General features: G+C 31.5%; 1 protein-coding gene across 1 annotated transcript in view; it reads right to left on the minus strand.

Annotated features, from left to right (window-relative positions):
* Window positions 1-26,459, minus strand: part of LOC124535703 — a 51,735-nt gene extending 25,276 nt beyond the window's left edge. The window contains exons 1-3 of the mRNA XM_047112013.1: window positions 25,981-26,459; window positions 14,930-15,629; window positions 358-473 (exon numbers count right to left, since the gene is read on the minus strand). Coding sequence (XP_046967969.1) covers window positions 358-473; window positions 14,930-15,539 — 726 coding nt within the window. The 5' untranslated portion in view covers window positions 15,540-15,629; window positions 25,981-26,459. The remainder of the gene's footprint in view (window positions 1-357; window positions 474-14,929; window positions 15,630-25,980) is intronic.
* Between the last annotated feature and the right edge of the window lie 633 nt (window positions 26,460-27,092).

A 27,092-nucleotide genomic window follows, 5' to 3' on the forward strand; every position in this document is an offset into this window, starting at 1 on the left:
TTAAGCAGATTGCTATGTTATTTATTATAAAAGTAATCATCAAATATATTGTCGCCAAACACAGGTGCGTGCCAAAAAGCATTTTGCTTTAGGATTTTTATGTATATTTACATTATATCTTGGACCTTATTTCTCTAATATGATATACTATGCCTATATATGTATGTATGATAGAATAATCGTATCTTACACACCTTAGTCTACTTACGATGTCGACCTTTCAGATAAGAGACAAATTATAAACAAAAACAAAAATTTAAGCATTCAACATTTTACTCTGATTTGATACTTTAATTATCTTTGTAGATTTATTTTAGCAGGTTAGTTGTGTTTGTAATTTATAATGTATGAACTTACGGGAAATTTCGCAGAGTGAGTGTGTAATGCAGCTGGCGTGGAGGGCGCGGGGGCGCCGGGCAGCGCCGCTTCGGGCGCCGGGGGCATTCTGTACGGCGGAACTGAATCAGCTGTTCCTGGGAAAATTATAAATAGTTTATTAATTTAAATAAATAAATATGAGACAACATCACATACATTACTCTGATCCCAATGTAAGTAGCTGAAGCACTTGTGTTATGGAAATCAGAAGTAACGACGGTACCACAAACACCCAGACCCAAGACAACATAGAAAACTAATGGTAATCTACATCGACTCGGCCGGGAATCGAACCCGGGACCTCAGAGTGGCGTACCCATGAAAACCGGTGTACACACCACTCGACCATGGAGGTCGTCAAAAATTTATTCGATGCTTATTTATACTATATATAACTAACTATTTGTTTTCCATAGCTTCACTCCAGTTTTCAGCCATTGATCGTTAGACATTAGTCATTAAAAGTAGCTTATTTCCTTGCTTGGAATTTATCAAGCATGCTTAATACCAAATTTCATAAAATTCGGTTCTATGGTTTCGCCGAGAAATAGCAACAGATACACAGACATACCGAACAACAGAGTTACTATCGCATTTATAACATTAGTAGAGATTAAGATACATAATATATAATGTCTTATATAGTTACATTTATTTTATAATAACTTATTAATATTTGTTTAATTCTCTTTATTGTCATCCAATACAATGTGCGAATTCACGTAGCCGGCAAGCACTAGTTACAAGTAAGTTCAAGAAAACATTGTCTTTATTTTAATAAATAGCGTAGGTACGTAAGTATAAGATTTTGTAGTTTATTAAAGTATCTTATGGTACATTCATAATAATTTATTTATATCCAAATCAAAATCAAAATAAACTTTATTCTAGTGGACTTTTAACAATTAAGTGAATTTCCCACTGGTTCGGAAAGTAGATTCTACCGAGAAGTACCGGCAAGAAACACCTACTGTGTTTCTACTTACTCTATTTCAACATTTAAAAAATACAATATATAATATAAAAAATATATTACTTTATTCTAAATAAAACAGTGTTAACAAAATAAGCGATTTGATCGTGCCGTTGTACAAATTCTAATGTATTTAAAATACATATACGTAGTATATATACCTTTTTGAAGTCGTTTAAAATATAATGTAACCAATCCTTTCACAGGAAATCAAGTGCATAAACTAACCGTCAACATCCCGCGATCAACAGTTTAATTATATATCTTTGTTATTATTAAATCGTAACCCGAATTGCGAATATTTTGGCGGAAATTAAAAATAGTTAATTATTTTTTGGAATTAATTCAACAGTTCTGATTGCTTTAACTACCGCTAATATTCTCTATAAAACAACAATCGTATTTATTGTTGTGTTCCAATTAGTATTGTTGTGTGAGTGAGCCAGTGTAACAATAAGCACCAGTGATAGACCATCTTAGTTCCCCAGGTTTAATGGAAAGATATGTGAATATGTTAAAAACATCTTATGTTACTTGTGTTAAACTTATTACTTTGCCGTTTGTTCGTTTAAAAACATACTTATTGTGTTGTCAGTATAATATGTGCCTTGATTAATTTTATTTGTAGTATTTATATTCCTTAAATCAATCAAAATCAAAATAGACTTTATTCAAGTGAGCTTTTACAAGCACTTTTGAATCGTCATTTAACAATTAAGTGAAGCAACCACCGGTTCGGAAAGCCGATTCTATCGAGAAGAACCTGCAAGAAACTCAGTAGTTACTCTTTTTCAACATTTAAAAAATACAATCATATTCGTTAAATACAATTATATATGCATGTATGTATCCTGCCTGGATGAATAAATAAGTCAAATCACAATACGAACAGGTGAAGCTGTTTTAAAGTAACGTCTGAGTCACCATTACACTACAATATATTATGTTAATAAATTAGAAACGAATTCTTATGTTAATTTAATTAATTAGTTTATTTATTACTTTTTATATAATAGTATATTTACAAAAAACTTCAATCATTGCACGTTCAATTCTGTAGATAAAAATCTATGAAAATTAATTAAAATCACGATACAGCTTTTTTTCGATAAAACAATCTGTACCAGCGATCAGATTTAATTAATGCGGATTCGAAATGAAGTTTGTCAGATGCTATGAGATAACACTGTCGTTCCTGTACTAGCTTATAAGGATATCAGTTCCAAGATCTTGATTTTAAAAATCCTAGGTTGATATAGTGAAATGTTTTTGAGCTTTTCTAATCATAAGCTCTAAGAGGCTCTCTTCTATACTAATATTAATACATGTGAAAATAATTATGTCGGTCTGTCTGTCGTTTTTTTAAATTTGTTATGAAGCAAACTGTGAATGTGAAGTCCAAGAAAGGCTACTTATTTTGCCTAACACGTGATAATCAACCCCTAAAATGCGAGAGAAGTCGCGGGCAACAACTAGTATTTATATACAAGAGAAGCGTTGATAACTTAATGTACTGGACTCATGTTATGGAATTATTATTCTGGAAACGGATATTTTTTAAAATGGAAATAGTTATTTATGTTCTGTACATAGAACGAATTGTTTGCAAAATGTATCCAACAAATTATCTAAGACTGTGTGTGTGGTTCGTAAATACTCTTTGACTTTGTCGCTAACTGTCCTATTCGTTTATGAGAGAGAATCGAAAGTGCATTTGATTTAACGCACACACGTAGAATATCTGCCGTGGAAGTATTTCCATTGAGACAAGCGGATAATCGGAAGCGATTCGGCATTAGATAAATTTGAAAAATATCAAACAATTTCAGATTTGATAATAGAAGATGCAACATCAAAGAGCAGTCTATCTTCTAAGTATTTTTTGTTTTAATATTATATTTTTTTAATAATGTGATGAAATTACAACAAATACATACTACTTTCATTTTCACAAATTGAAACTGCTAGACCAATAAAATAAATCATGTGTTAGATGTGATATTCTTGAATAATTACAAATTCAAATTCTTTATCCAACGTAGAAGCATTTCTGTTTCTAAGCGATTGTCAAAAATCTACCACAAAAGCATACAATTATTGCAAGGCAAGCTATTGACAATTATTGAAATAGAAAAGCAATATTAAATATATCATTACCCTTCTTTATAGTGCAGTTGGGTAAAATCAGTTTAACAGTATTAAGACGTTACAATATATTTTTATTACAAATTCCAATTAAAGTCAGACTCGTTCATATTTATGTTACAGACCGCATCCGTGCAATCTTCAGATTAAATCTTTATCTAGAGGAAATTACTATAATTCAACGTTCTAGTTTCCAGACTTGCTCAATATCTAGGACTCGTTTGGACGTCTAGATTCCTTGTTAGGAAACTCATAAATGCCGAGGTTTTATCCAAATGGATGCATTCAGAAAAAATACTGAGTTATAAGTTTTTTATACAACTTTATAAATAAGGAGTTTATCAATGGAGATTGAAGCACATACATTACATTTATGAATCGTTTTTAATTATTCTCATATTATTATATATATCATAGTTAAGAATTATACCAGTAAATAATGCACCCGTGTTGTGCATACACAATAACCCAAAAACTTGTGTAAAGTCGGTGAATTTTTGGGTCACTGATTTTTAGTGATATTTTTTTCAAAATGTAGGTAAGCTATAAATATTAGCGTTGCAAGAAGTATTAACCATTCCTTACATTACCAATCCGCCAACATCTTAGAAGCTAAGATATGCTCCATACAGCTCACTCGTCCTTCACTTGGTGGGAGGGCTTTGTGCAAGCCCGCATGGGTATACCACCCACTCATCAGACATTCTACCGCTAAGCAATAGTACGCAGTATTGTTTTGTTCCGGTTTGAAGGGTGAGTGAGCCAGTGTAACTACAGGCACAAGGGACATAGCATCTTAGTTCCCAAGGTTGGTGGCGCATTGACGATGTAAGGAATAGTTAATATTTCTTACAGCGTCATTGTCTATGCGAGATGGTGACCACTTACCATCAGCTGACCCATATGCTCATCCGTCAAACTATTCCATAAAAAATAACAAACCGAAAAATAACAATATAAAATATTGCTGCATAGCGGTGGAATACATGAAACCCTAAGCATATTTAAATGATGTTAATAAACCTTCAAATCCGTTTTCCCTGTGAACACGTCTATTATCAAATAAAAAACAAATACTAGTCATGAAAAGAATATTGTCTAAGTAAGTATATTACTTTCTTACCACCTGCAGGTACTTTTAAGTGAGCTAGATAGTTTTATATGAAGCGGAAATTTGTAATAGTTTCGTGTAACTGATCTGATAGCAGGAGAAAGGAAGATGAATGGCGCTTTGTTGCCATTGTGCTGCTGACACTACATTTCGTTAACAACAAAATAAATCATACTGTAAAACAACAAGAAGACTTTTACAAGTAGAAGTTCCGACTTTTTAATTTTAATTATTTTCCGAGGAATATACTTTGTTTGGTACTTTTATGCTACATATATCGTAGTGTTTGTTTTTAGTAAGTTGCAATTAATTTGAAATATTAATGTGTATTCACGTAACGATATGTGCGTGCTAAAATTATGTATACTAATTAAATTATTCGTCGTCGACTTACAATTAAGGCGTAGTAGCCAAATAAATTATTCTATAACGATAATACATTTATTTTATAACGTAAAAATCTTTAAAAAATGATTTTCGGTCGGTCCACCTTTAAACAGGACTGAAATTTTAAAAAAATGAACCAAAGCTTTTAAATAAAAATGAATATATTATCATCATTAAAATAGTGGCATAATTTTCGGAAATATATTTCTTACTTGATGGTTGAAATCTGGACAAGGACCTCTGATTTATCGTATACTTAATTTCGTCTCATGTAGAGAAAGAACATTTTTAATCTTGCATTTATCAGAAGAAAACATATTATGTAATATACATATTGGTAGTATTTAATTTGACACTTAAAAAGTAAGTATAATTATTCTATATTGAATAAGGGAATTTGAGTTTGACATTATCAATACTGTAGCATCATGGTTGAATAAGAGTTAAGAGTATGCCCAGAGCGTTCACGTTTAAATCTACCTCGTTAATTACATTTTAGGTAGTGCTTGTACAAGATGTTAAGATTCTCCATAAAGTAGAACTGTGGAACTTTCTCATCTAATCAGCTACAAAAAGTCGGGCGACATCAGCTGGTATTATTCTGTAATGTAATAGTAATTTGTCTAACGGACCAGTAATTTTCTCGATAGAGCCTCAGTAATATCGCTAAAGGAAATGTATTTCATTGGTAACTAGCCTTATGAGGCCACTACACGAAAGGATGGTGACTTCTTTAATTGGATGATTTAATTAAATACATGTTATTACAAGTGTTAGTTTTATACTTAGAAGATGTTTATAATTTATTTTTCAATTTACATTAATATTAAGACCTATTATTGTTATTATATTTATTATCGTTATTATTGTAGCCTAAGTAAATTATTCTTACATCAGCTTTTTGCCCCTTCATAATCGGTCCAGCCAAACAGACAGACACACAAAAAATTTAAAATAAGTGCCGTGTATACATATGTACAGTTGGGGTAAGAAAAGATTCGTCACATTAAGATTTATTTTCGTGTGCTCAGTATGAGCGATAATCTTTACCGATTGAAAATGACATATTGCGTCGCAATGATTTGATGTTTAGATTCAAAGGGTACTAAGAGTTTATAACTAGATAAAGGAATGAATTTGAAAACTGACGAAGGTTTTCTTACTCTGACTGTACATACGCATTTAGTAAAACGCATTTATTTTTATATTTCAAACAGACACTCCAATTTTATTACACTTATAGATAAAATCCATGATGGTTATCTTCATCAATCTTTAAAGACGATTGGGGTTTGCAATCTAGTAGGGAGGTACAGATGAATTTTCATATGCTTAATTCGTGTATCAAGTACATATATATCTCGTATTCGGTCGTGAAGGTAAACATCATGAGTAAATCTGAATGCATCCAATATATAAACATATCTCATATTAAAACCGTACACAATTTACTAAAAGAATAAACCTATAAATAACAAATTAAATAGAGTCTTGAAACATAGAAAGATTTATTGTCAGAAATTTATAAAATTTCGATAATACCAAATAAAATAGGTAATAATAATTGCATTTTAAAGTTGTCATTGAGTTAATGTTATCGTTAAAGGTATTTCGTATCAGCGTAGATGCATTTTGTGATCAAGTATTAATTAGGGGCTAAATATAGCGCTGGAAACCGTGTCATGGTTTTGGCAAGTCAGCCGTTCGACCGGTCCGTAACGGGACAGTTTGTACTGTCAAATGATATCTAAGCGACTACGGGACATTTGTAGTTTGAATTAAGAACAAACGTTTTTTCACACGTGTTTTCTTATTTAATTTTATTTGATAATACAAATTATGTATGTTATTTACCAACGATATTTGATTATTATGTTTTGATTTAATATGAAGGCGAGACTGTCTTGCGGCAAATGGTCTATTTGATTCGATAAAGGAAAGGGTTTAGAACATATTCCACCACGCTGTTCGATTGCGGGTCGGTGGAATGCACATGTGGCAGAATTTCTATGAAATTTGTCACATGTAGGTTTCCTCACGATGTTTTCCTTCACCGCTGAGCACGAGATGAATTATAAAGACAAATTAAGCACATGAATCAGCGGTGCTTGCCTGGGTTTGAACCCGCAATCATCGGTTAAGATGCACGCGTTCTAACCACTGGGCCATCTCGACTTTAGAATACAACATTACCAAGTATTTCTATTTGGCGGTAATATTCGATGAACAATTCGTACTACGTAGCTAGATTGGCTTACACAAATCCCTAAAGCTCTACCTACACTAAGTGTAATATAAAAAAATGGAATAATAAAATTATCTACTATAAAAATCAGTTATAATACTTATGTAAATATATAACCTTGATAAATAAAGTAGTAGGTAGTTAAGCGGTAATCATAAACACAAAATGTAATGACTGAATTTATACGTATTCTATGCGTTCACGAAATGTTCATTCGTTTCGAGTTAAGGCTTATTGTTAGAACTCGCATGGACGTAGGTGGCGCGCGAGTCGCATTGAATAATCGCTTTCTAAGTTAATCTTACCGCGCAAGGTAATATAAGATAGCATACTAAAATATCATATCAGCTAAACATGCTATCATTTCTACATTGATATTGAAAAGCATATGATTCTAATGAGGGCTCATTTACCAACATATAACATGACCCATCAACGTCTAATGTCTGTAGATATATGCTACGTATTGAAATTGATATAACTTCATTTTTGACACACTCTGCTAATAAAAAATATATTTAAAAGGACATCCAGTGTAACTACATAAAGGAAAGTCACTCGCTTTATGAACCTTGGGGAAACATACAATGTCCCCCAAAGTTCAACGCAGATTTACAGTGACCTACTAAGCGTATCATATGAACTACACTAATATCTAACCCTAAACTAATCTACAAATATTTTTTTATAATATTTAATAAATCGAAACATAAAAATTATTTTGCGCTGACAATTCTATGGTGGACTAGAAGCTTTATCCCTTGTACTTGAGTGAGTTTAGTGCTGTATCGTAGTGAGTGTACTGAGTGAGTTATTAGTGATAAAAACATATCAATGAGTAAATCTTTAAATAAATTATTCACCATATTATATTCATTGATTAGTTATTTGAATTAAGGTTAATCTCATTTACGTTTAGAATATGTTCAAATAAAAATATTAGTATTTATATATAATAAAATTATTAAACGCACATGTAATAGTTGAGCTCGTTATAAATTCCCAAAACACGTATTTGAGTAACTGCGCCGAATGAACTTCAGGATATTTTCCTTAATAGGAGAATATACTTTTGTCCAGCAGTGAGTAATTTACTAATTTCTACTTACTTTGTCAAGTCGAAAGGGTAGTAATGACTTATATGATTTTATACTATACAGACATTTCGTTACCCGTTAGTTTTTAGAATTTCTAGACCCCGAGGTCTTGAGGTTTCTTTTTATTTCAAAAGTTGGCAGTTTTACACTTTCGTGACTTGGTATCCAAGGCGTTGTGCCTGCGCCTGATCTCTCTTCGATCGTGTCGGGTTACTTTGTTACCGGACTACGAGAGATAGAAAAGGACAAATACAAGATAGATCGCAATTTCCTGTCCAATATATGTATGTAATCTAGTATAAAAAGTCAAATTTGAATATCGAAAAAAAACACAATTATTTTTTTAAAAAAACCTAGTGCGCGTTGAAGTCTTTTACTGCTAACAAATATCATACTTGATAACATTACAATGCTTTGTACTACAGATTTAAAAATTCAAATAATAACCTTCCGATGTAGAGAACCTGTACAAAACTTAAGCAGGTATAAGTTTTAAAAGCTGCGAAAGTATTTCCGTTGCATCAAAAGCTAGCAATTATTGCGATACAAGCTGCTATTAACCTTATCGCCAATTCATAAGATACAGTTTCGAAAAGCAATAAAAAATATGACAAGAGTCTCCCCAATAATCATATACAAAAGAAAGTAAACTTAATTATTTTGAATTAGAGTCCAATTTCCTTTGTTCAACGTAATAGCTTGAGGCAACCGATGACCGGCAGATGCGTTCAACAATTTTTTGTTAGTCATTTCGAAGGCATCTGTTTAAATCTATAGCCGGCATTAATATGACGATAGAGTAACTAAAAATGAACGTGGAATATTAAAAATATGTATATGAAGTTAGCGAAATGAAAACAATAACATAGCAGTTTAGGATAAGATCATATATAATACATAAACTAATAGCAATATTTTAAAATCACGTATTTTAGAAATAAAAATCTATAGACGTGATACGATTTTTAAAACAAAGAAACATTACTATAAAATCCAAGCCTTGTAGAGCCAATGTTGTTCCAGTAAGTATTAACGATAATTAACATCTCACTTTGAAGAAATCATAAAATGATTTATTTTGACACAAATATAATTTATGTACATATATGCATATTAAGACAGGACAAAGCATTTAATTTATTTAAATTTTTGCAACGTTAATTTTTTATCTGCAATTTTTTTTTGACAGAACGAAATGTCAGTGGTATCTTTTAAATTTTGAATATCGAACTTTAAAAAACCCGGATTAGTCCAATTGTAAAATAAAAAAAAGAGGAAAATAATATATAGGAACACAAGAAGTTGGAAAGAAACCAAATACACTGTCGTTATATTATTACAGTAGACATTTTAATAAATTCCTTGTCGATAATAAATTCAAGATATTACTATTGATGTCACTGGTAGCCCAGTAGCTGTGATCACTATTTGACCCGACACCCATTACTGTCATCAATAAAATCATTAAATTATCAAATTTTTAAACTCTCTATATATTGAGGAGTTTCGTGAGTGATTTTCGCAACATACATTAATATGTATTTAAATAAAATATTTTTCAAATTTAGAACCTTAGATAAAAAGCGTCTTGTATCTTTATCTACTATTATTATAAATATGAATGTATTTGTATGTCTTACACGGTTAAATCTTTGCAAATAATTTGATGAGATATAAAGTAAGCTTCGTTTAAGGCTATGAAGCAGAGAAATACTAACGCTACACTTTAACGGTTCTATATAAATATTAGCATTAAATAAATAATATCGATTGAACACGTCTGGTTTTTTTAAATTAATTTTGACATTTATATACATAGATTATGTTTTTGATTTATGATTTCCGTCTGTTTTAATTGTAGACGAAACATGTTTAATATTATTTACTTTATAGAACTGGAGATGATGGTTTTATTTTACTTGTCAATGTCCTCTTAATTGATCCATCAAATGCGTATAGGTCAAAGATCAGTCCATAAAACCAAATAAAATGTAAACTTTCGTCTAATATAACATGTTGGTTATCCCTTTTTAAATCCATACATGAGCAAGAGATAGCAATATTGATTATGACGTCATGATTTAAACAAGTTAATTTGTGAAATCTTGCTAACACCTTGCCTAGCGCTGTTGGTCTTATGGTTGAAGTATTTGTGGTTGCATTTGTTTTTATGTAAATAAAGAGAAAATAAATAGTTTGTGCACATGTCATTGCACACACCTGTGTAGTTATGTCGTGCGCTTGCCTTTGAAATTGATCGTTAGGGACATCGCCCAAGATTACCTCTTCATATCACTACATTGTATAAAACAAAGTCGTCTTCTCTGTCCCTATATCCTGTATGCTTAAATCTTTAAAACTACGCAATGGATTTTGATGCGTAGTGATTCGAGAAGAAGGTTTTTGTATATATACATGAACAATATAGGTATTAAAGAAACACTGATAATTTTAGAAGTTTGTTATGCGATGTCGTAAATAAACAAAGTGTATAGTATATTTATTATCAGTATTGCACCCGTGCAAAGCCCGGGCGGGTCGCTATTTTGAAATATAGCGTGATAGCTTAAGTATTTTAATACAAATTTGTATTTAAAAAAAGAACTAATATTCACAATCAATAAAATATTTAAATTCGAATGTATAGCTTTAATAATGTGATTTATTTGTCAGACATAAAGCATAACTTAGTATAAAAAAGCTCGTAAATTTCGAACGAGATAAGTTTACTTAAACAAAATGATATATATTTCTAATCTGTCTCACTATCAGCAAAAATATATTATGTAAAAATCAACTAATAGGGTATTAAATTTCAAATACATGTATTTATAATTCAAATAAAATAGAAATAATTTAAAAGAATACGACCATTTTTACTAAATTACATCAAATTACTAATTCGCAATGAAATGAAATAAAATTAAGTTGTGATCATTTTAGTCATTAGTGATGTTTAGTGATGTAACAAGATGATATCGATTATCGATAAAAATATAAATGTGTAGAAGAAGCAAGAATCTTTTTGACACAATACCATGAGGAAGCACACTTGTGTCCTTTAATCCTCATTATCCAATCAAAGGTCCAGTGAGAGATGTGACCGTCGATTTATCGATCTTTCATTGCGTTACTCCATGTAACAGTTGTCCATTCTCTTTAATTATGCTGTTTAATTATTGACAACTATGAATTGCTAATTCCTTTTTTTAAATTATTCAAAAACAACTTTTTATTAATCATTTGAAATTTATCTCGAATAATCTTTGTAACACGTAAAAAATAAAATATTACAAAATTATTTAAAGCTCCGATATTAAAACGTGCAAAAAATCGTTCACAAACTTAAATATGACATAATGTTCGTGGATTAAGAAAATTATTTAATATTGCATCGTAAAAAGGTGCTTAGGTTATAAAATATGTTAAGTATGTTTGACTATCTGAATTCATTAATATATTTCGAGATAGCGATTAGATCTGAGACATAACAAATAACAATCTATAATAAAAAACAAATGGGAAAAGTCGTAATAAGATTTCCATCACACTCAAGTAAATTCCTCTTTAAGAATCGCGTATAGTGCGACACAACTTAGATGTAGCATCGGCAAAATTCGTAAAACCGATCACATCCAAATTAAGTACTCTATCCCAAATTATCAATATTTATTTCTTATGTGAACATGAGCTTTAGACAAACGTAATAACTTGTAATATCATACGACCTAATATATTCGTCAATTTGAAACGTCGATTTACATGCACCTACTTTGTCGGGTTGAACTGACGAGAATATATAGCGACGAATAGCGTCGAATGGCGCGATAGGGAGCGATTTCTATTGTTTGTATAAATCGGCAGTAATCGGTGTTATTGAATTTGCCGATGTTACATCTAAGTTGTGTTGTGCTATACAGGAATATGCTTTTGTGATGCGTGCAATCTTTAAATATCATTACGATAGTCTATTTCGCTTATCAATCATTCTCCGTCTTTTGTTTTCTTTTCAAAATTGCTTCATTTACTATAATAATAAAGTTTTTAGATTGTATTAAATAATTCTAGTCTTTTATTAATTTGAAGTCTTTAAAACGTAAGTACATGAAAATCGCTAATAAACTTACATTTAGCAATTGATGTTTCAAAGACACTATTATATTGAAGTGTCGCTGATAATCTTTTTTTTTAATGAAATTGGCAAATTTACTAGTGGAAGAAAGCCACGTCAAGAATTAATCATAACTTCTTACAAACGCTACTCCAGCACTACTCTAGCACCTTTGTCACGAACTCTTTATATATTGCGTCTGTAAATACACTGGTTCACTCACTCTTCAATTTGACAACAATTCATGTATTTTGTGGTAAAATCATTGATGACTAGCAATGGTAAGTTATTCCACTTGAAATGCGAAGACACTATCTACCTTACAGGCAGGTGTTTCACGATAGATGACTCAAGCTATTGTATTTGATAAGAGGTAGATTATTTTGAGTGATAATCCCGTTCCAAACTACGGATCCGAAATAAAACATATCAATGGTATTAACGAACATAATCGTCAAAGCATGCACGCTTTTACTTGAGATAAAGAAATACTTTCTTGGAATTGTTTCTAATGATACGTACTGGTAATTATGGTTTCGAAGCTTTTATCAATATCATTTATTGTAAATTGATTCTTATGCCATATATACTTAAGGTTACATTTGTTTTGAATGTGAATTTGTGATAGTAAAGACAAATTTATTATTTCATAAATATAATCTTGTCAGTATATTTTAGAGTCGCAATCCTTACTGTCTGTATTATTTTATTGACATTTATAACCTCAATACAATTATATTTACTTATTTAATCTTATTTTTTCCATTATAAAGTTAGTTTATTTGGTGGAACGCACTATACTTATAAATATTATAAATACGAAAGTAACTCTGTCTCACTGACACCGTCACGACTAAACCACAAAACTTATTTTGATAAAATTTGGTAGGAAACAAGTTCGAACCCTGAGAAACGATAATGTTTTTTATACCTAAAACACGAACTCACGGACAAACACTAGTTATCTAAAGCATTTCAGTGTAAAGTACTCTGTATATAGAGGTTGTTTTAGGCTACTAATATCTGTCAATATTGGAGTGTTATTTTATAATCAATCACTTCGTAAGCCACTTGTGAAATTTTACATATTTACGGTGACATGCTATTAATACCTGCGTATTTATGAAATGTTTTAATTTTAACAGCAAGTATCGCATATAATTTTCCGACATTTTACGATCGTATTCAATCGTGATATACGAGATTACTCTCAGAATAGTTATACTAGTATATTACCAATGCAATGCACCGGACTTATCATATTATGTATGATATAGGGATGATTAATACGAAGTGAATGCTGGTGAATCCGCAGGGCACAGGTAATAAATACTTATGTTACTTGTGGGCGGACTGGCAAATGAGCCCCCTGTTGGTAACTGATCACCACCGCCCATAGACATTGGCAAACTAAGATATGACAACTCTTGATAACATTATTAATGATAATAGGTAGATATATAGGAATTAAGATGCTATGTCTCTTGTGCCAGTAATGACTTATCCTTTAAATCAGAACTCATCAAATGATTGTTGAAAAGCGGTAGGATGTGTGGTAAATAAGTGGTTATCGAGTCGAGAGAGTCGAGAGTCACAACTCACCAAATCCTACCACCAAGTTTTTTTGTAATCATATTTGAACAACTGGAGGAATTTTAATGAAATTTGGTATAGAAGGCGGTTGTATTCTGATAGAGTGAGTTTTGAATTGAAGACGCAAACTCAAATAAAACATGTAAAGCGAGCGAGCCACAGGTAGGTATCAATCACAGGTGAATGATACCTAGTATAGATAGTAAAGAAACAGACAGGATAATTAAATTTGACATTATACTCTTAAATGATCACGCTCAATCTTAACTTGCAAATATAAGGTATTGATAAACTTAACCATTTACAAATACTATTATTACTCTAAATATGGAACTCACATGAAGTAAAACAAAAGATGTTTTGAACAGTATTAATGAGAGTAATCATGTTTTATAAAGCGTTGTATATATGTAGGTTCTAAAGTTGATTTTCGTCTTGACTTTATTCAAATACTTTTGGAACGGAGTACATTAATATGTTCATGCGACTCTGTTATTCATTCATAAGTTTGAACTTGATGTACTGAGCGATCTTACCGGATGTGCTACTAGCAACGACTTCAACTTTTAGGTTATAAATTCTTAAGCAAAAACAAACACAGTATAACAGTCCTCAAACTGTCAAGGATACATTTTAAAAGACCAGTACGTAATAACGTTTTATGTGTTAAGCTCAAGTTATCGATAGTTATAGAAAACAGAGCCCCGTTACTAAGTCGTGTGACGATAATGTTGAGACACATACCAGATCCGTAAAATAAACTTGAACAAATAACGGTAATCACAGCACGAAACTACATTCACACTTATACATCGAAAACACTGAACGTTAAACACGAAATTTGACCAGAAAGTTTATTTTTTAAACAGTAACATGTAAAGACATTCACCTCTGATCGTCGCGGCGTGCGCACTGCCACTAGCACTACCGCCAGGCGAGCGGGCGTCAAAACTCGTTTCGTAGAAAAAACCGCCTCTTCCCGCGCCGTACATATTGACCCTTCGCTTAGTCCACTCCTTGTTTACCTCACTAACATTTTCCTGCAACTTCTCAGGTACTAATTGAGCATCTTGATTAACTTGGGTCGAGTTGTTTGGTCCATTCCCGTTTAATATAGGTCTGCCGTAGATGGGTCCATTGTACTTTTGCATCGCGCTGATCACACGCGGTTCTGGCATCGGCTGATTGACAAAAGCGTTCACTTTTAATATCTCATTGGCTTGCTGGAGTAACTTTCTTTGTATGTTTTCTATTTCTCCTTTGGATGCTTTGGAATTCTCGGACAGCTGAGCGATTAGCTCGTTTACATTGAAATCCATTTTGGTTGATGTTGACGCTTCATTAGCTGCGTCTACTGTATCGTTGTTATTGTTTTCTTTGTTATTTGTCACTTTTAATTTCATGTCTAATTCAGGTGGTGTAATAACTATAGCGGGAAGCTGTTTCACGGTGATTTCTTTACCTCTACCACGTTTTACTTTTCTTACAGTCCTTGCCATTACATGATAGCAAGTTTTTAAATTTGGAACTATTTCTTTTTAATGTTTAGCATCTTTATTTATTAATTCCAATATGCGCTAGCAATGGGCCTAAATTTTTTTTTTACGATCATTAGTATTTTCCGTTTTAATGGGGCTTTTAAATTTATGATTCCATTTTTAAATTTTATAGCTCTTTTATTTTTCTAAAAGAATTAATGTTAAAGAAAAACATTATAATACCAGTTCAGAGAAAAATAACACATTTTATGGATTCTTGATGACATTTTATCTCAAAGTGAAGTATCTAGTACCATTAATTATATTAAGTGATGTCTTATCACGTAAGCAGGATCAGTAAACAGTAATCCTAAGGACGAAGATTAAACGTAATTAGCCATTTCATTTAAACATACACATATCATTTCATTTATTTATATCAAACTCAATGATGTTATTGTATAATAAATATTGTTTTTATTTTTAAATTCAACTATACGTATCATTAAATCGTTATAGCCTAGAGATTTGAACGCGTGAATCTTAACCAATGATTGGGGATTCAGAGTCACATAATTTTTATGTCCTTAATTGTGGATAGTATTTTTCCAATTTTTGCCAATGATGGAAACATAGTGAGTTATCCTGCATGTTTGTCATTTATATTAAATCCTGCCACATATGTATATTGAATAAGTTCCAAATTTTCTCCTCAAAGGGAGAGGACGACTTAGCCCAGTAGTGGCTAAGTAACATCCCGTTAATTTTGCATACGTTTAAGTACATTCTACAATTATAAATTGGATGAATATAGATAAAAGGTTATTTACATTGCTTAACTAAATTGGTGCGTGGCAAGCGCGTTTAATTGTCTTTCTGTCACGATACTCTTACCCATATATCTTTCAAAAGAATCTCAGGGGAATTATAACAATTGTCAGACCCAGACAGAACAATGGAATATATTACTACAGTTATTATGCATAATGTTTCACCAAATAAAGAACAGCAATGTCTACTATGTGACATACTTTCACCATATGTTGCTAATGTTTATAACATATTATATATATGTACTTGTATGGGATGTACAGACAACTAAATTTTATTTTACGGATTTCAATTATTGGAATTTTCAGTCATGTGTGTTTTTGCGTAATTTTTTTTTTGCGTAATTATACTATAAATCTTCAAAAACTTTGTTTTTCTGGATCTCTTTATGGTAAGTGTTTTGGTGTCTGTATTTGTGTGGGTGTTGGTAACCACCACCCACAAAATTGATATTGAAAGAAATATTGACTATCCTACACACTGTAAAGGTGCCACCAAATTTGGTCACTGCAATGTTAAGTCCCTTCTGTCTGTATTTACAGTCTCAATTATTCCATATACTTCACTTCATAGCAATACAACGTCCCAAAAGCTATTTAGCGGTAAAATGAGCGATGAGTGGATGGTACCAACCCAGATGGACTGAAAGCCAAAATCAAGTGTCTAAGTGTCGCAATTTCTACGAGAGGATTGGAATAGAGAGTTTACCGTTTAGCGTACTTTGTTACTTGTGCACTTTAACTTGCTCACGTAGCCTTGGCTTAAAAAATGTCCTCTATTTTGTTACTAAGTAATTGTATATCGATAGAGAAATATGTTATTTGTTTTAAAATCTTGGTACAAGTGGGAATATTCGCACTCAAATGTAACTAACTCCTATGAAAAACCGTTTCGAAAAATCTATAATAGTCATGATACATGTACACATGTTTTCAAGGCTACAGATAAGAATATGGTTTACCTAATTTCTGTAAATCCATGATGTAGTGGGGGGGCTATATTAGTCAAAACCGTGGGCGGAAACTAGTCAAATACAAACGGTAGTTGTCATACTATTCCGTAAGATCACTTCGTATCTCACTCATGAAATGCGAATAACGAATTCACTGTTTTTTTACGAGTTTATCCTTAAATTTTTTTAATTATTTTAGTCGATGTCGCATAAAACTTTTTGACATTTCACGACAACGTTCCGCGGTGACTTTCGAGTTCCGTAAGAAATAGCTCTGGTTGTCGTTTATCAATTTTTTGTAGATTCACAAAACATACAATTCTATAGTTAGGTTTTTGTAATGATTTCAATCTTTTTAATAGCGACATGCCACTGACTTCCGAAATCATTTTGTATTTAATATATTCGTTTGTATAACAATGTTTTTGTATATTTAATATTAAATTAATTATAGATATGAATATAATTATAGATATGTATCTATAAAGCGACAATTTGTAATGAACGTGTTTAGTTATTATTTCAATTAAACAAGACATTGAATGTGTTCAGTTATTATAATACGCCAATTAACTTTTTTAAAGTATCTCACAAGCATTTTTAATCATTGCATTTGAACAGATTTGTAATTCCATCGCCGGTAAGTAATGTAGATTCTACTCTAAGGAAACTAAAATAAAATTAACATGACGATCAAAATAGTAGGTATTGTATTGCTATTATTATTTTGGGATTACATTTGTTTCATTATTTTATCCCTGGTTATTTTACTACAATTGATTATATAAACGTTTTAAGTATCCGTGCCATGTTGCTACGGGAAGTTATGTCAGTTAGTAATTCTACAATAAATAAATATATAGATAAGTATCTATAATTTGTTTCTTCGATCTTTTGGAAACACTACACGCAAACTTCGGAACAAAACGATAAATCTTATAGAAACCCACGCGGCCAGAAACTCAGTATTACATAACAATATTAAACTATTTCGATAATAATATTCCTAAACTCGATCACGCCTTATAAAGCATTCGTTGTCAAAGGCTTTGTATCCCATTGGCAAAGATCGACATCTGCGAGACCAACCGAAGTGGACGTTCGCTTAATAGCGTAAATGTGGTAGTAGCTTAATATATGAGTCGGACTTGAGAAGTACTTTCAATGCCTGATGGCACAGATGTCACGATCTATACATATAATAAAACTGTACTGTCTGTTTGTAAATTTTTTTCTGTTAAAATGACCACTTTTTTCTAAATGCATATGTACACTCATGCGTATGTATACACGGTACTTGTACGAAAATAACATTTTTTTTGTTAGTCTGTCTGTCTGGCTGGACCAGTTATGAAGGGACTTTCATTGACAGAAAGCTGATGTACGAAGAAATTAATTAGAATACCACAATGAATTCTTTGTCAATTCAAACGCACCCGAAGTGGCAGGCACAGCTAGTATATATATACATACATACTAGCTATACCCGTTATATATATAGCCACAGATTAATAGAAGCCTATCTAGGCTTCTACGTATCTACTACAAACCCACTAAGCGTACCCGAAGTAGGAATTAAGAAAACCGCAAGGAGTTACTTTTGTTTGTTTATTTTCGTGTAATTGAGTTGTCATACGCCGTTGTTGGGTAGTAACTCAATAGATAATCATCTATATAATCTTTTTGCTTAAACCGGTAAGTAATTTTGTTGATCAAGAAGCTGAAATTTATTTTAAATTTTTTGATGAAGTTTAAGTATGATTTTTGTCAAGTCTTAATATATACTATCTAATAAGCGTATGGTATCTAGCCTATTCTATATCTATGTAGGTATATCCGCCCTAAATCTACAATGTATGCAAATTTTGGAGTTTTTTTTGTCATAAATAATAGTGTGATAAGTCTTAATAGTACTCTATATTAGTGTACGTATATATATAGTAGACTAATAAAGTTGTGTTTTAAATATAATGTAGTGTGACTTGTAAAACACTTTCGCAGTCGATTTTGTAAGATATGTATATATGTAAGCAAGTGCTATACGTTTGCATGTGTGTGTATAAATGTGTTGAAATTATCTCTGTTAGTTATGTATGTTGAAGCACATACAATTTGAAGTTTATTTGGTAGGACTTTGTGCAAGGCCGTCTGTGTAGATACCAAACAACAGTACTCAGTATTGTTGTGTTTAGATTTTGGGTAAGTGAGCCAGTGTAACTATAGGCATAAGGGACATAAAATTTTAGTTCCCAAGGTTGGTGTTATGTTAACGATGTAAGGAACAGTTAATATTTCTTACAGCGTCTTTGTCTATGGGTGATGGTGACACCTATCAGGTGACCCATATTCTCGTCCGCCAACCTATGTACTGTGGATGAGTTTCCATCGCTATGTTTTATAGAGATTAGTTTTCATTAAGTCTGACGAGCCTCTGGACGAAATTATTATTTAGACACGATTTCCGAACGCATCTCTAAACGGCAAACATTTTATACTTGACCACCCGTTGAAATTCATGACAATGAATTTTACGGATATTTAATATCGATGATGACGATATTGCTGATGTTGTTGATTTTGTCGACAAATTAGTTACTAAGAAATTATTTCTTAATGATCTATAATTGTGGATATATTTCAATTAGATTTCGGCATGTATTATTTGAAATACAAATTTAAAGTAGTCACACAATTATCATGCCTAATTATAATTATTTAATAACAATACAAAGAAACCACTTGATTATTTTACGTTTTTACTGATATTACAAAGAGGCTAGAATTCTGGTTTGTATGTAAGAGGTGATCTCTATAACTGATTCTGTTCAAAAACTGTATTCACCGGTAGGTTATATCAGAACTTTTGCTTTATTAATAAATTGTAATCGTTCATATTCGGGGTCACTACGAGTATATGATAATGCTTCACGTGGAATTAGTTATTTTCGATTTTCAAAATCAATTCATCATAAAAAAAAGGTATGTTTATGCCTCGCCGTAACGATATTTATTCTCGTTATTTTGTGTTTTTGCTATAAGCTTGCATTATAAAGATATCCGTCAACAATGCGCTACTAACCTTACTTTTTACCGCTTATTGTCTATTTGAATAGAGGGTAATGTTAGTTCTATTATTATCATTCAATATTGAGTATAACCTACGCCCACTGCGGGGATTAAGTCTGTCCTGGAGAAGGCATTGCTTCAATGCGCTTTGGTAGATACAAATGAAACAGAATTGCATTGACATTAGACACAGGTTCCCTCACGATGCTATTCTTCACCACAAGAAGAGCAAGAGAATTATGAACACTAATTATTGGAAATTCAGTAGTGCTTGTTCAGGTTTGTTCTCAGACTAATCAGTTAATATGCACGCGTTCTAACCACTGGATTACTGGTAAATAGAACATCTATTAACGTAAAAAATTGTAATATAAAATACCGTAATCCATATTTGTGCTCAATATGAGCATGCTCATTATCGAAAGTGACTCTATATGTTACCTCTTTACTTTTAAACCTTGAAAAAAAAATAGATATGGAATAGATATATTTGGTGTGGACATAGCTTGAGTTCCAGGGAAGGACACAGGCAAACTTTTACCTTTTATGAGAAAGTAAATTGGGGATGAACAAAGTGTGCTTCATTTGCGTTTATATTTCTGTTACATTAAACATATCGTACATAACAATTTCCATCTCCCGTGTGATAGTTTAAAAAAATATTGTGAGGAAATCTGCACATGCCCGCCACATATAATATTCAACTCGATTCTCTTACTAAATAACCAGTATTGGATAAGTTCGGTATATCTGTACTTCAATATACTATTACTTTTGTGAAAGTAATTCCGTTAGTCTGTTTGTCAGTAACGCTTAACCACTAAATCGATTTTGATGAAATTTCGGTACGAATCTCGAACTATAAATACATATTTTTTACGTTTTGTGTCAACGGTTATTCACATGTTCTTGACGACGTAATTGTAGTTTTTTATAATTGAATGTAAGATTGCTTGTACTTTTCAAAATTAAAATGTTAACATGAAGGCTATTTATTTGCATTTTTTTTGACAATTGATCATTTAAGATTCGATAAATAGCTTATATTTTTTTACTATGAAATATTTTAATTCATTTCGAATAGTGTTGTGAATATATAATCGATATATTTTCATAATTAATTGTTTAATTATTCTTTATTTTGTTACGGAATCGTTAATTTTATTACTTGACGTTTTTTTTTTCTAAGAATTCTCAAATACGTTATTAGTTTTATCGACATTATAAAGTGGGTTATTGTTGTTATTATGTATTGAGCTGCCAATGTACCGCGCATATCGTTGATACATTTCCATATTAATCAACGTCGTAAAATAGAGAAACCCGGCTGAGAACTGGGTACCGGGCTGTTAGGAGTTAAATTTATGACTTTCTGTTCGTAACGCAAATTTTCCAAGAATGATTCACGGCTAATTTGAAACGCTAATCACGATTAATAAATATTTTTAAGAACCATATTCTATACAAACAACAACAACAGCCTGTAAATTCCCACTGCTGGGCTAAATGCCTCCTCTCCCTTTGAGGAGAAGGTTTGGAACATATTCCACCACGCTGTTCCAATGCGGGTTGGTGGAATACACATGTGGCAGAATTTCTATGAAATTTGTCACATGCAGGTTTCCTCACGCTGTTTTCCTTCACCGCTGAGCACGAGATGAATTATAAAGACAAATTAAGCACATGAATCAGCGGTGCTTGCCTGGGTTTGAACCCGCAATCATCGGTTAAGATGCAGGCATTCTAACCACTGGGCCATCTCGATGCCATATTCTATGTTACATATATATCTATACTACTATTATAAAGAGGAAAAATTTGTTTGTAATGAATAAGCTCAAAAACTATTGACCGATTTAAAAAAAATCTTTCAACATTCGAAAGCTATATTATCCACGAGTAACATATATTTATTGCTAGAAAAGATATGGAATCCTTACTAACTTAACTAACGTACGATACTTTTGGTAAATCAATCAATCAAATATATATATATATATATATATATATATATATATATATATATATATATATATATATATATAACCATCATAATCAACAAATCATAGTTTTATAGATAAACTAATTATCGAATGAGAGTAAAATTTCAAGGTCAAATTTTCGTGCAACGTAAATGTAACATTTGAGAGAAACGTTTCTGTTGCGAAAATATTCAAATTATTCTTGACTTGATTCTTAGAACGATTTAAAATTATGTCTTTAAGATGCAATTAACTACACACTTAGTGTTGATAAAGTATGAAATATTTCAGTTTCTCTTAGAAATATTTTTATTTGATACTAAATAAGGAAAATGTTTACATTTCAATGTAAATTACTGAGTAATAGTTCGCGTACTGTTGCGTGATACATATTAAAATAACATTTCGAAATTACACGAGCGGGAATTTAAATTTTGAAATTAATTCCCGTAATATACGCCGGAATTATATAATACTAAACGTGTATTTTTGTATTTGTGTGCGTGACATGGCCCATCGCTGGACTCAGAAGTATATATATTGCAATTTATTCTTCAATGTTCTATGGTGTTCTTCTATTTGTATTTACACTGTGGAAACCTTCAGAACGGTATTCGGCATTTTTGGTTTGATTCCTATCTACTAAAGCCACTACAACAGACATACTTGGATCGTCTTTCCAGAGTGGGACTCTCGGAAATGAAAACCTCCACGATGTCTCTCTGTGAGCAATTGTGTCACCGACATGATTGCTCGCAGGGACTGGTCCCGATTGACTTCGCAGTTCAGGATCTGTAACTCAGCGTACCAAGGAGGCCGCTCCTCTAACGTGTGTTGAGCGAAGTCCCGGTCCAGGCCACAATAGGGACACTTTGACATTGGTTCCCGTCTGACAACCGACGAGCAATCATTGTCAACCATGATGTGCTTTCGTCATATCCAGGATTGGAAAGACAAGACTGCACTCCAATCAAAAATCCCAACATTACGCCCAACGTAAGCGACATTACATAATTACAAACTATGTTAGATATTGTCTAGTTAATATTGATTGTGTTGTCTAGTTAATATTGATTGTGTTGTCTACCCGTGACCACGAACACTGCAAAGTGCTCGAAACGTCGGGATGTTTTAAAAAATAATTAATATACGCGATTCATCCGTTATAATTAGTTTTATTTTAATATTGATTGTTTCAACTTCAAAAACATCGAATTTGAGTGTCTATGAAACTATCCCAAGTTATGACCATGTAACGCTAAACAACTATATTCCAATGCAATACTTTACGATAGTTTACGGTACATTCTCCATTGTTTAGTTATCTAATTAAATACCTACTTATCTATTCACAACATCATTGTTTTTGGCCGGTCGCTTGTAGATCCGTTTCTTACGCCTAATATACATTTCGGGGTCAATGCCTTTCGACATCTTACTGTAATTATTATAATGATAATGTTACAATATCTGTAAGTATGGCCATTATTATCAATGCTGTGAAAAAAGTTTAAGTATAGACGAAATGTATGCACTGGAGTGGCATGATAGTATCGTGCGATGCTAGATGATTTTTGTCGGTAGAATCTACATCCTGTGAATACTTTATATTTAAATTATTATTTTAAATTTAGAATATTTTTTTTCTAAATAAATAAATAATATTTTGATTTATCAAAAGTATCGATACATCATGTCAATCACTAGTTTAGTGAAAATTCAGAAGCTTCACGTTCATTGTGTATACATGCTATTAAGCAACATACGAGTTAAAATTTCCTTTGTAAGAATACACTAATTATGAATATAGTTTAAAAAAAAATTCACACAATTTGAGCCAAGGCTAACAAGGCATATAATTTAAATTATTATGGAACAATAAAATTGGTCGGTTTATTCGTTAACCAATTATTTGCAAGCAAGATCTTATTAGGATTCTGCACGCAAGCGCGAACGTTACAGATTTAACGGGCGTTTTTAAAGCAAATAATTTTATGTTTTTTTTTTTTTTCTTAAAATACTCTGTGACTGAATTTTGTAAAGCCGTTGGTTTAGATAAAATCAATAAGTATATTTTTATTCAAAAAATCTTGAAAAAGTTCTTTTATATCGTCAAGCGCTACCAAAAGTTTGAAATATAGTTTCTATAGAAAGGAACCGGTGAGATACGCAGTAGTAATACCTTTTTTTAAAAATTTAAATATATTCGGCATTTGAATAATAGATTTTATATATTTTTAATAACTAACAGATTCCTGCAGCGCCTCAAGTCTAATATCCCTAATCAATAATAGTCCTATAAAGCCTATTATTCTGTGAAAAAAATATGAATTTTGTATCAAAATGATATGTGTATCGTTTGTACAATTTCGGACCTTATATACATTTTTTATATTTCATGTTTTGTTATATATATATATTTTGGAAACGAGTAGAATCGTTATTCTTTTAATATTATTTGTATACATGTATCTGTCCGGAATTGTACTAGTTTCTAAGATATGATTACATAAAATCGATATTAAAATTCGTAATTGTTTTGTCAACGCTCGCGTTATAATTGAGAAATATTTAAAAAAAATATTGCAACATCTGTGTTAATTTAAAACAGCAACACAGACACAATGAATGTGTTAATGATAACATGCAACACTATTACTTGTCGGTTCACACGTAATAAAACAAACATAATTGTATATTTATATAACAAACGGGGAAAACGCAAGTTTTCAAAATTATAAGAAACTATTATTGTATGTGGTAAGTTTTCTTTCATTTCTCACAAAAGTATTAAGAGCTGGTCTGGGGGACACGATACAAATCCGTTGCACAAGTTTCACGTGTTAAATTTGTGTTAATAATAATTATTTCGTGCGGGAGTGCGGGTTCAAACCCAGACACCACTGAATATTCATGTGCTTAATTTGTGTTTATAATTCTTCTCATATCTGGTGAATTAAAATATCGCGAGGAAACCTGCATGTTGCACAGAAATTCTGCCACATGCGTATTCCACCAACCCGCACTGAAATAGAGTGGGAATATGTTCCAAACCTTTGCAAAGGGAGAGGAGGCTTTAGCTCACCATTGGGAAATTTACAGGCTATTGTTGCCATGAAACCAGAAAACTTGCGTTGGATGAAATTCAGACATAAGTATACGGTATTCTATGTTATAACATCGCAAGGCTTTGAACGAACGCCTGATAATTTCTTCAGTAATACGACTTTATTGAGATGTTACTTTATTTTTATAAGAGCTGATATAATTACAAAGATATGAGATAATGATGTGGATATTAAAATTAATCTTCTTATATTTATTTTTTATGTATTGCGTCATCTTGATTTCAGTTTCACATTTTATATCAAAAACAATTATAATACTACCAAATGAAAAAGTCATTTTTTAATGGACTAAGTTATTAACATCAGATTAAGATCTCTGATGATTTTAGTATTGCATGTTATATAATAAGTAAGTACTATTTTTGTATTAACGATTACAGTTATAGTATGGTTCGATACGCATCTATGTATGGTTATATAACATGCTTTTCGTTTTTTAATCGAGTTATAAGCGATTTGTGAAAGAAACGATGTATTAATTAGATAAAATGTCAGTTACATACTTATTTGAATGTAACTTTTAAAAGCCTCATTAAAACGGAGCTGTGATTTACACAATGTAAACAATATTTTAGTCCACAAACAGTAAATCGTTTCACGATTGCAAACAAAACCGTATGTTCTAAGAAAGCCCAGTCACATCTGGAACTAAAACGATTTTTTATCGATAACACATTTAACACACATCACTAGAATTTGTTATCCTCGATAACGGTATATTCACTATACTCGATAAATACGGTTTTAACGTAATTTAAATTTGGAACACATTCTTATAATTTCACGTTATTAAAATTTAACACTACGCTTTTTAAAAAAATAATTTGAATTCGGAATAACTTTTCATTGTCTCTCACAGTCCAATCAGTTCAGATTACGTTGCACAAAAGAGTTCTATTTTTGAATTTATTTTGCATTTTCGATTTTCGAAACATTTCTATTTCGGTGAAACGGTAGAGCACATGGAGGCGCAAGCGCACAAATTATACTGAATGCCTTACTATTGAGATTCGTTTTCGTACCGTCTCGTGTGACGCAGAGCTGGGAAAAAAACAGAGGTGGCTGTTGAATAAACAATTGTTTGTTTAAGCTCCAGTTTGGTGACTTTTTGTCGAACACATTTTGATTGATCGAGTTACTGGAAACGTTAATTATGATGTAAACGAAATTGACTTCTTTTTTCGAGTTTTCGTACGTGCGCTACATAACGGGATAATGACTCTTTTAAACATTTATCATACACACCATTAATACAACATATATTTTGATTGAGTAAAGGTAATTGCTGCTGAAAAATCTTTGATAATTACTTGACATCCATTATTTATTGAACAACTGCTTTATATATTACTAATTATATTGAAAGGGCAATGAACCGAATGAGGAGATTTTAAATCACAAATTAAACGTATTTTAAGATTTATTTTATAGTTATGTCACTTATAATGAATCTTTATCACTTTTATTTGTGTTTCTGTGGCTTGGAACATTTATGCACAACATTGATAACATAGTTGAATTGTTAAGTTGTACTTCGTTATTTTTTTAATTAAAATATTTTAATTATGCTTAAACCACAAACACTTATTAACATTTTTTTATTTTATTTAATACA

This window comes from Vanessa cardui, chromosome 15 (assembly GCF_905220365.1).
Source record: "Vanessa cardui chromosome 15, ilVanCard2.1, whole genome shotgun sequence".
Lineage (NCBI taxonomy): Eukaryota > Metazoa > Arthropoda > Insecta > Lepidoptera > Nymphalidae > Vanessa > Vanessa cardui.